At 33.9% G+C, this 13746-nt stretch overlaps 1 protein-coding gene across 2 annotated transcripts in view; it reads right to left on the bottom strand.

Annotated features, from left to right (window-relative positions):
- LOC138316392 (poly [ADP-ribose] polymerase 2-like) overlaps window positions 1-13746 on the bottom strand; it is a 107401-nt gene that overhangs the window by 44945 nt on the left and 48710 nt on the right. For both annotated transcript variants that reach the window (XM_069258092.1, XM_069258091.1), the window contains exon 4: window positions 4085-4294. In XM_069258092.1, the coding sequence (XP_069114193.1) occupies window positions 4085-4294 (210 nt within the window). The remainder of the gene's footprint in view (window positions 1-4084; window positions 4295-13746) is intronic.

The raw sequence follows: 13746 nt of genomic DNA, 5'->3' as shown, positions 1-13746 counted from the left end.
TAGACCTAAAATAATTTCTTGACACCTCTTCTCGATTTTTCTATCAGTTAGTACGCTTTTCTCCACTGTCACCCTATAAGGTGAACAAAGCCATAGCGTGACTGAATTGGACAGGATTTCGTACTTACGGGTGTCAAAATCCAGGCATCCAATGCAGAATTGTCTGTGACAAAGATGGAATTTCATCATTATTGCTTTATTTTCAACATACTGTTTCGTGCACAGCTTACAGTTGAGTTCCACATCCGTACACGCATCCTGAATGGAGTCATCAGATTTCGAAACGTCTGTTTTTGGTCCAGACTTCATCTTCGCAGCAGATTTCGTCCGCCTTGCTACAGCCCATCCGGGACTTCCGGTTCTGCTTTTTGTCATTTTCAGTTTAACTTCTCCACGAACATCATCGAAAAAAAAATTAATACCTGATCCAGTATGTTGACTAGATAATATCCATACTAGATATGTTGACATTATGTGATAAATCAATCACTTCCACTGAAAAAAGGAGTGTGTGTTATTATTGATATGGTTAAAAACTCAATCACCTTGGCAATCTATATGTACAGACAAAAGAGCTTTATCGTAATGAAATACAAATACATATTCAGAGTTATGCATCAAAAGTTTTAAGAGCACATGAAAAAGCCAAATTTAGACACCAAAATTTAACAATCTTAGCTATATTGATGCAAAAATTTTCCACACCAAAATATCCCAATTTATGGTATTATTATAATAGCAAAACTCACCTGATTGATTTTTACACTTTGTTACATGCTAAGGCCTTTTTAAGCGAATTTTGAAATTTCATTATCATTAAAGTAATTAATTCTTGATGTCACTTGGAAACCTCAATATTATTAAAGTGAACATATATAGCAAAGGCTATTAAGCAATTCCTGATGTCATTTGGAAACCTCAATGTTATTAAAGTGGACATAGATAGCAAACCTATTATAAATTTATATCGACCTGTTTTCAGGTGGATACGGTGATTTATCAACTCGAGGAAGTGATATTACCCAAGGCGGAAGGCCAAGGGTTATATCACTTTCGAGAGTTGATAAATCCCCGTATCCACCTGAAAACAGGTAGATATCTGTTTTATCATATGGCATTAACATTATGTAAACCATTTGATTACATGTATATGTACATGTATTTCCTCTTCATGATATTGAGCAACCCCTCTTCCCGATACTCCATAGTCTTGTTGAATAATTTCGAAGAGAAAAATCAAGGTTGACAATATCAGTTGAGAAAACACCACGAAATAAATTTTACTTATCATTTAAAAAATCTGACAAAAATTTACACACAAATATTGGCAGGGTCACATTGATTCCAGTAAACCTGCGGCTCCCCGACACATCTCGCTGAATGATGACGTCACAATAGATATTTGACGTCACGGAAATTCCCTTTACGCTATATTTGGTACGACCTGGACCCTGCGAATCTTATATCAACCTGTGAAGTGATTGTGACGTCATTTAACATAACGTCACAATGCAAGATTTCTATTGTATTCTATATTACATGACATTAGTATTGTTTTCTATATTACATGACATCAGTAATGTATTCTATATTACATGACATTAGCATTGTATTCTATGTTACATGACATCAGCATTGTATTCTATATTACATGACATCAGCATTGTATTCTATATAGTACATGACATCAGCATTGTATTCTATATTACATGACATCAGCATTGTATTCTATATTACATGACATCACCATTGTTTTCTATATTACATGACATCAGCATTGTTTTTCTTTATTACATGACATCAGCATTGTATTCTATATAGTACATGACATCAGCATTGTATTCTATATAGTATATGACATCAGCATTGTATTCTATATTACATGACATCAGCATTGTATTCTATATTACATGACATCAGCATTGTATTCTATATTACATGACATCAGCATTGTATTCTATATAGTACATGACATCAGCATTGTATTCTATATTACATGACATTAGCATTGTATTCTATGTTACATGACATCACCATTGTTTTCTATATTACATGACATCAGCATTGTTTTTCTTTATTACATGACATCAGCATTGTATTCTATATAGTAAATGACATCAGCATTGTATTCTATATAGTATATGACATCAGCAATGTATTCTATATTACATGACATCAGCATTGTATTCTATATTACATGACATGACATCACCATTGTTTTCTATATTACATGACATCAGCATTGTTTTTCTTTATTACATGACATCAGCATTGTATTCTATATAGTATATGACATCAGCATTGTATTCTATATAGTATATGACATCAGCATTGTATTCTATATTACATGACATCAGCATTGTATTCTATTTTACATGACATCAGCATTGTTTATTTTATTACATGAAATTAACATGACATCAGCATTGTATTCTATGCTACATGACATCAGCATTGCATTCTATTTAGTAAATGACATCAGCATTGTATTCTATATTACATGACATCCGTATTGTATTCTATATTACATGACATCAGCATTGTATTCTATATTACATGACATCAGCATTGTATTCTATATAGTATATGACATCAGCATTGTATTCTATATAGTATATGACATCAGCATTGTATTCTATATAGTATATGACATCAGCATTGTATTCTTTATTACATGACATCAGCATTGTATTCTATATTACATGCCACCAGCATTGTATTCTATATTACATGACATCAGCATTGTATTTAATATTACATGATATCAGCATTGTATTCTATATTACATGACATCAGCATTATGTTTTATATTACATGACATCAGCATTGTAATCAATATTACATGACATCAGCATTGTATTCTATATTACATGACATTAGCATTGTATTCTATATTACATGACATCAGCATTGTATTCTATATTACATGACATCAGCATTGTATTCTATATTACATGACATCAGCATTGTATTCTATATAGTACATGACATCAGCATTGTATTCTATATAGTACATGACATCAGCATTGTATTCTATATTACATGACATTAGTATTGTTTTCTATATTACATGACATCAGAATTGTATTCTCTATATTACACAACATCAGCATTGTATTCTATATAGTACATGACATCAGCATTGTATTCAATATCACATGACATCAGCATTGTATTCTATATTACATGACATCAGCATTGTATTCTATATTACATGACATCAGCATTGTATTCTATAAAGCACATGACATCAGCATTGTTTTCTTTATTACATGACATCAGCATTGTATTCTAAATTACATAACATCAGCATTGTATTCTATATATAGTACATGACATCAGCATTGTATTCTATATTACATGACATCAGCATTGTATTCTATATAGTACATGACATCAGCATTGTATTCTATATAGCACATGACATCAGCATTGTATTCTATATAGTACATGACATCAGCATTGTATTCTATATAGCACATGACATCAGCATTGTATTCTATATAGTACATGACATCAGCATTGTATTCTATATTACATGACATTAGTATTGTTTTCTATATTACATGACATCAGCATTGTATTCTATATTACATGACATCAGCATTGTATTCTATAAAGCACATGACATCAGCATTGTATTCTATATAGTACATGACATCAGCATTGTATTCTATATTACATGACATCAGCATTGTATTCTATATAGCACATGACATCAGCATTGTATTCTATATTACATGACATTAGTATTGTTTTCTATATTACATGACATCAGCATTGTATTCTATATTACATGACATCAGCATTGTATTCTATATAGTACATGCCATCAGCATTGTATTCTATATAGTACACGACATCAGCATTGTAGCATTGTATTCTATATATTACATGACATCAGCATTGTTTTCTATATATCGCACAACATCAGCATTGTATTCTATATTACATAACACCAGCATTGTATTCTATATATGCATTTATTTCAGTATGATAATTCAATTCAAACGTTTCTCAATCACATATCTGATAATACTTTTGTTATGCCAATGTCTTTATGTTGTTTAATCTAGTCACTTACCAGACTTGATCCGCGCTATATTTCTAACAACATCAGTAGCTAAATTTGTTTGTTCCATAGCTGTGATATCCACCCGGTAAGATCTTGCACAAGCTGAAATATCTACTTCATTCTCTTTGAGTTGCCGAGCCTTTTCCAACTTTACTGCGACATCATAGCAGTAGGGATTCCACTTGCCTTTCTCATCCTCCCACTGCCAGACATAGAAACCTACCAGAAAACAAGCCAGTTAAGGAAATTTCTGCCCAAGCTGCTTCACCATTTTAGAATATAGGATGTACATGACCTTAAAATGTCCCTTCAGCATCCTGTACACAAAATTTTACACACAAAACTGTTACCTCCAGCATTCTGTACACAGCATCTAAGACACAAAATCATTATTACCAACATCCTGTACACAGTATCTTAGACACAAAATTACAACCAGCATCCTGTAAACAGTATCTCAGACACAAAACCATTACCTTGAACATCCTGTACACAACATCTTACACACAAAACCATTACCTCCAGCATCCTGTACACAGTATCTTAGACACAAAAACTATTACCTCCAACATCCTGTAAACAGTATCTTACACACAAAACCATTACCTCGAACATCCTGTAAACAGTATCTTAGACACAAAACCATTACCTCCAGCATCCTATACACAACATCTTACACACAAAATCATTACCTCCAGAATCCTGTACACAGTATCTTAGACACAAAATTACCTCCAACATCCTGTACACAGTATCTTAGACACAAAACCATTACCTCCAACATCCTGTACACAACATCTTACACACACAAAACCATTACCTCCAACATCCTGTACACAGCATCTTAACACACAAAACCATTACCTCCAACATCCTCATCCTGTACACAGTATCATATACACAAAATCATTACCTCCAACATCTTGTACACAACATCTTACACACAAGACCATTACCTCCAACATCCTGTACATAGTATCTTAGACACAAAACAATTACCTCCAACATCCTGTAAACAGTATCTTACACACAAAACCATTACCTCCAGCATCCTGTATACAACATTTTACAGACAAAATCATTACCTCCAACATCCGGTACACAGTATCTTACACAAAAAACCATTACCTCCAACATCCTGTACACAGTATCTTAGACACAAAACCATTACCTCCAACATCCTGTACACAGTATCTTAGACACAAAACCATTACCTCCAACATCCTGTACACAACATCTTACACACAAAACCATTACCTCCAGCATCCTTTACACAACATTTTAAAGACAAAACCATTACCTCCAACATCCTGTACACAGTATCTTACACACAAAACCATTACCTCCAACATCCTGTACACAACATCTTAGACACAAAGCCATTACCTCCAACATCTTGTACACAACATCTTACACACAAAACCATTACCTCCAACATCCTGTAAACAGTATATTACACACAAAACCATTACCTCCAACATCCTGTACACAACATCTTACACACAAAACAATTGCCTCCAACATCCTGTACACAACATCTTAGACACAAAACCATTACCTCCAACATCCTGTACACAACATCTTACACACAAAATCATTACCTCCAACATCCGGTACACAACATCTTAGACACAAAACCATTACCTCCAACATCCTGTACACAACATCTTAGACACAAAACCATTACCTCCAACATCCTGTACACAACATCTTACACACAAAACCATTACCTCCAACATCCTGTAAACATTATATTACACACAAAACCATTACCTCCAACATCCTGTACACAACATCTTACACACAAAATCATTACCTCCAACATCCGGTACACAACAACATCTTAGACACAAAACCATTACCTCCAACATCCTGTACACAACATCTTACACACAAAACCATTACCTCCAACATCCTGTACACAGTATCTTACACACAAAACCATTACCTCCAACATCCTGTACACAGTATCATACACACAAAATCATTACCTCCAACACAACATCCTGTACACAACATCTTACACACAAACCATTACCTCCAACATCCTGTACACAACATCTTAGACACAAAACCATTACCTCCAACATCCTGTACACAGTATCTTACACACAAAACCATTACCTCCAACATCCTGTACACAACATCTTACACACAAAACCATTACCTCCAACATCCTGTAAACAGTATCTTACACACAAAACCATTACCTCCAGCATCCTGTATACAACATTTTACAGACAAAATCATTACCTCCAACATCCGGTACACAGTATCTTACACAAAAAACCATTACCTCCAACATCCTGTACACAGTATCTTAGACACAACACCATTACCTCCAACATCCTGTACACAACATCTTACACACAAAACCATTACCTCCAGCATCCTTTACACAACATTTTAAAGACAAAACCATTACCTCCAACATTTATACACAGTATACACACACAAATCAAAGTACTGTAAGTACTAAACTGAAAAAGCATTGATGTAACAAAATTTTAGTTCAAAGAAGGCAAATATGTCATTAGTAACATTTTAGGGTGTGTATTTTCTTGCAAGTCCCATGTCATTATCAAGTTGGGTTATTTATCTTCCAAGTATTCATTTAATTAATTTTGGATAAATTGTTGAGATTGCAGACAACCATTCCTCCTCATATCAAAAGATGAATCTAAAAATTATGAGAAGATTTTAAGAAAATGCTAGAAAATTTCTTTTAGATTTGAACTTTGAACCTATCTTGAATTCAACAGTTTCAACAAATATTTACAATCAGTGTCATGTGACCTTTTCTCTAATGTTTGAATATAATTGTCTGAATAACAAAATAAAGAAAAAAAATTGTAGTTATGATTATTTGATAATTGATCTTGAGGACAAGGTCATGGAGACCTACAGCTAATAACAATCTGCAGTAAAATGACAACAAGGGAAACATTAAGACTCCATTAAGAAGAAAGTATAATCTGACACATGGATATCCCTTGATGGCATTTTTACAAAAGTTCATGGCTTATGCTGCAAATGTTGTTTACAGACCTCATTTATAAAGAACTATGTGCAATGCATATAATATACAAGTATTTTTTTTCCGATGAACTATGTGGTACAGATCTATTACAGGAGGAAAGGGCAAAAGGCAATTAATTAGATAATTTTCAAGAGAAGAAATGAAATGACAAAAACTAAGGGTCAAATGTTCATTTAAAGAATTGGTTACTGCATCAAAATCAAAACTGAATTGATTTGAATTATGTTTATTCAAAAATACTTTAATACAAACATGAAATAACATCACAAATACATTATTTTTTCTACTTCTCTTCTGTGATACACACAATGTATTCAGGCATATTAGTAAGTAAAGAGCAGTTCTTGATACTTTGCTGCAATATTGAAGAAAAGTCATATCAAAGTCAGATTCAGTATGATACTGTCTCTATATAATGCATAAAATGGACACTGAGAATTCTTAACAGCATATTAAAACAACCATTCTCAAAATCAGTGTGTTATTTGTATACATTGACATGTACATTGGACCCTCGATAATCTGGACACCTTCGTTCCCAGCCTAAACCGCCCAGATTACAAATTTTCCGGACTGCCGATCGGTTTTTATGTTTATGTACTAAAATGAATACTTTTTTTGTTATGTTTTAAAGGTTTTTTTCCCATTTAATTATGTTAAGAATATGAAATTAACGTACATGTAATCACACATTATTGGCAACTTGTTGTTAATGTCACATTACTTACAACTGTTTATACATGTATTGGTAACAAGATCAGAAACAGTTGTAAAAACATTTGATAGAGGCATCAACTAATGGGAACAACCAATGGGCTATGTCACCAGAAGCATTAAAATTTGTGTCATTTTGGTGAACACACTGCACAAAGTCAACAAGTAAAACTGTTTAATATGTTTCTGTTTTAGCAAATAAATGAATGTCATTCCATATACAATGTACTTATATGGCCGTGTCACAGATGTGAATCATTGAAATATACATTGTAGCAATGATAATTCAGGCGTGATGATAGGTAAATAAATTATCAGTTTATATTATAAATGTAGGATATTTCTATATATATCTAAATACAAAGTTACTCGACACTCGCTAATTGTCATCACTTGATGTTTTGCAACATTACAGTCAATGGGACAGAATTGTAGTTCTGATAATGACCGTCTGTCAGAACATATATAGTGTGTTTTCATTCAAGCCAAGAAAACTCTTTTTGTTTGTATGAATTTTACAACAAAACAGAAAGACTAACATGTGAATCAGTCTGTAAAGTTAAAAGTTTAAACACCTTCTATCTCTCCACAGATTGATAACAATCGGCAGTATGTCAAATGGTGACAACTCTTTGCAAAAGTTGCAAATATACTGGATTTACTTTTTTGTATTTTTGTGTTTTAATTGGCATTACGAAACAATGCAAATGAGAAGAGCCAATCCATATGCTTGTTGTCCAGAGCTACATGTATGTTGTCGCAGCTAGTTTAATATATGCCTGGTAGTCATCCTTAGAATCATTTCACTGCTTCCAAAGTAATCCTGATAATCTCCAGTCTTCAACAATTATGAATCTGCTTCAGATGACTAGCCAATGAGTCCTGTAATTATAAAATTTAACATATATATCAATATTCTTAATTTGTTATAAAAAAGTTACAGAAATCATCTAACAATGACAAAAGGAAGAAATTGGACTCATGTATACAAGTACTTTGAGTTAAAGATGCTCCACCGCCGACAGAGTATAAATGATATTCATCATTTGAACAATAATTAGTGTTTAATCGTGTATTCATAAGTCTTATTAACACAAAAATAATATAAAATAATTAATTTTTCCTTTGGGTCAAGCGCACTCAGTACTTCATTCCATAAATTGGAAAATTGTGAAATTGGAGCTCAAACTTTTCAACGGCGGTAATGGTGTAAAGTAAGTAACTTTTGTAACTGAAGAAAAATACTAAATTGTCTGCTCCCGTTTTTGATTGTGAAAAAATACCATTTGTCAGCGGTGAAGCATCTTTAATATATTAGCATCATAATTAATTTGTCTCCTATACCTGATACACATTGATAAAATACAATGTTTTTTACTGTTAGCAAAACTTACTTTAAACCAAATACTGTAATATTGAGCAAGTGTAAATTTACCATGTATGATATATTACAGTGCACAGGTTATTGTTTATTTTGGTAAGTGTTATTATAAATTCTCTGAATCCATGAAGTTATATATGTAGTGACTGTTTAATCGATGTTTTAAGTTCATACCGCCAATTTCGAAATCCCAGATATCAATTGTCTTAAATAAATCTAGCATTACAATTCTTCTATTTATCTAAAGAAATTCTGTATTCACATGTGTATTACACACACATGCTTTGTGATGTTTATATACATATTGACAATCTGGTAAATTGACTCTATGCATTAATATTAAATTTGATGTCATCGCATTAGAAAATAATACCAAAAATGAATCTTGTCAACTGCTAATTATATAACAACAAACTACTTCAAATTTAAAGTGATATTCAATTTTGTTGCGTTGTAATAAAATAAAACGTCGATCATATGGATGTAAGCAGGAATTCACACATACTCCTGATGTTGTAAGTTCACTTCATGTGCCGATGTCTGTCAAATAGTTCATATAATAATATACCGACCCATAGGCATGATAGGCAAAGAAGCAAAACGAAATGAAACTTACGATTTTCACTGCTTCTGTCTCCAAATACAAAAAGAATTCCGTAGTTTACTAGCAAGGTGGCTTGCAACATGCAGTGTTCAAATATTCTTCGGTGTTTTTCAGATATGAGAATGCATTTATTACGCTCGATAATTAAATGGAAAATATCTCTTGACTTGCAAGTTTACATCACAGGTCCGCTTTGCGTGATGACGTCTTTGTTTACATTCGGCCGTTTACACTATTGCTGAGTGTCACGATATTTCGTTGTATCTGTATCCATGTATTAAATATTCCCTCGTTAATGAAAGGATGCGTTAGTTGACAATCCGTGCGAAATGATAAGGAGCCAGCGTAACTCAGAATTTATCGTGTTTGTTAGCTTCTGCATAGATCACCCAGACGCTTGATGCGTACGTAGTTAACAAGCGTCTGTTTGAGTGAGACTTGGTTAAATTCAGTGGGCTATCGTAATGACATGATCACAATACGAACGTACCTGTTCTCCAAAATGACTATCAATATAATACATGTAAAAACAAACAACTTTTGTATCTTTCTTACGTCGGGATGAATAAAAAAATTGTCATTATATAATAGATTATGAATGTATACATCAAACTACAATTAGATACTTACATACCAAAATCCTGACAATTCCTTAATTTAGTGTTACCCAAACCGGATGTTTACATAAATATATGCAAATGTTGGCGAGAATTAGGCCACCGATCGCTACCACTGATGCAAATTATCCTCACTATTTTTCAATTATAGACGTTCATGCTATAGTTTTTGTAGACATGTTTGAAACTATTCTATTTAATGAAATACCATAGAAGTTGTTTAACTGCACTATGGCAGCATATTTGTTCTAGAAAGAGGAAAAGAGAAAAAATCGCATGCAAATGAGAGGTCAATCGCATTTAAATTAGTGGGTCATCCGGGCCGTAGCAATACTGGAAAAGCAAGCTTTTTCAGTAAAAACTGATTACCTCCAACATCCTGTACACAACATCTTACACACAAAACGATTACCTCCAACATCCTGTAAACAGTATATTACACACAAAACCATTACCTCCAACATCCTGTACACATAGAACCCAATTATACAATTACCAACATACTAACATTACTCCCACAATCCAACACAAACAAAAATCTTACCCCCCCTACCCAAACTTGACCTTACCCATTACTCCACCAACATCACTGACATCTGTACCAGTCAACAAACCCCTGAACTGAAAATACATATAAAATAAATCATCCTTTACAAACCTACCAAACATACCCAAACCAATCACATGTATTACAACATACAAAACTATCCTTTACCCACAACAATGTACATTACACAACATACAATTAACTCATTCATCCTGTAACACATATTGAAAACGGATACCCACAACATTACATCAAGTACCATACAATTAATCAAATACCCCAACATGAACCCACAGATTCAAAAACATTTGAAACATATCCTGACATTACATTTGGTGACCTATTACACAATACAAATAACTTTAAACATTTTATCCCCATCCTTATTAACACCTATAAACCTACATTATCACAAATATCCTGACAATACCCAACTAACAAAACTTAGTGAACCACACATTAACACAATTCCTGTAATTACACACAACAATACCATATACAACATGAACCCCAAAATCCTGTATTACCCAAACAAAATCCTGACTTTACCACAAATACCCATCGTATCTACTACATTAAATACAACCAACATCTTGTTAACACAATACCTGTACATACTTACTACAATATCATTACCAAACACAAAACCATACCCCAACATCCTGTACACAGTACCAACAACAACAATCATTACAATAACATCCTGACATTACAACTTATACACACAACATTACCCCACACATGTACCAACATAGTACAAAACAATACCCCAAACAATTACCTGACACCATACGGTATTTACACACATAAACAAACCCCGGTGTAAACATTACCAACAACATACATTTTTTACACACACAAAACAATACCAACCACATCCTACAAAACATACATTAAACACAAAACCATTAAACATCCCATACATTGTACACAACATATTGACATATCTAAAACAACATACCAATTACAACACAACCAAAATCAATATCCATGACATCATACCCCCAACATTTACAACCAACAACATATCTTACAAACAAAACCATTACCTGACATTACAACCCCTTACACATACACAACATTTTACTTAGACAAAACAATACCTCCAACATCCATACACATGACATCCAAAACGGGTTACCCCACATCCTGTACATAACATTTTTACACCAAACAAACCATGACATTACCTCCAACATCCTGACATTACCCAACATACACATTACCACAACCCCTGACATTACTTTGTTTAACTTAACATTTTACAATCACCAACATTACCCTGACATTAAAACAATATCCTGACATTACACAACATCTTATATGTTTTAAACATTACCTCCAACATCCTGACATTACCCTTAACAACACAACATTACCGTCACCTGACATTACCAACATACTGACATTTACCACACAAAACCTGACATTACCCACAAACATCCTGACATTACTCCAGTATCCTTTACCACCACAAACATACCCTCACAACATCCTGACATTACACAACATCTTATTACACATACACACATTAACCCAACAACATACCCTGACAACAACCACAACGTACACCTGTATAGACACAAAAACATTACCTCCAACATACCTGACATACTCACAAACACATAACTGACATTACCCCAACATACCCTGACATATACAACAATATCATACATTACTCCAACACACACATTACATTACCACACAACATACACACAACATTTACACCCAACACCATTACCTGACATTACCTGTACATCCAAACATTACAAAAATCAATACCTGGGTTTACATCTTGTACACAAACATCCCCACAAAACCCCACATTTATACCTCAACATACCCTGACATTTATCAGAACATCCTGACACAACCCCAATACACCTGAATTTACCTCCAACATCCCTGACATACACAACGTATCATACACACACAAACCATTACCTCCAACATACCTGTACATACTACCCCAACGTACCTGAACCACCATTACCCACAACGTATCCTGTACATTCAACACAACACCACAACCTGACACACACAACATCCTAATACACTTACACACAAAACCATTACCTCCAGACCTTACACAACATATTAAACACAAAAACCCCCATTTACCTCACAACATCCCCACATACTCTGGGTTTACACACAACCTGAACCATTACCCCAACAACATCCTGACACTCCACACATACAACAAACATTACCTCCATTTACATCTTTACACAACATACACGGTGAACATACACAAACAATTACCCCAACATACCTGACATACACACACAACAAAACCATTTACCCCAACATCCTGACATTACCCCAACTATCCTTAACACACAAAACCATTCCAACATCCTGTACACAACATCTTACACACAAAACCATTACCTCCAACATCCTGTATTACACATACACAAAACCATACCCTGGTTTACCAACATCCTGTACATACAACATCCTGACATTACACACAACAATACCTGACATTACCTGTACAACGTATACATTTACACACACATGATACCTGATTTACCCCAACATCCTGTACATTACAGTATCCTGATAGACACCAAAACCTGACATTACCCCAACATATCCTGTACACACCCAACACACGTATCACACAAAACCCCAACGTACCTGACATTACCTGTACAACAACACATCTGACATTACCACAAAACAATCCTGACATTACCCCAACGTATCCTGTACTCCATTACCCCATCATATCCTGACATTACCCCAACATCCTGACACAA

Source organism: Argopecten irradians, chromosome 2 (genome assembly GCF_041381155.1).
Source record: "Argopecten irradians isolate NY chromosome 2, Ai_NY, whole genome shotgun sequence".
Classification (NCBI taxonomy): Eukaryota; Metazoa; Mollusca; class Bivalvia; order Pectinida; family Pectinidae; genus Argopecten; species Argopecten irradians.
This window is presented reverse-complemented; position numbering and strand designations above follow the sequence as displayed.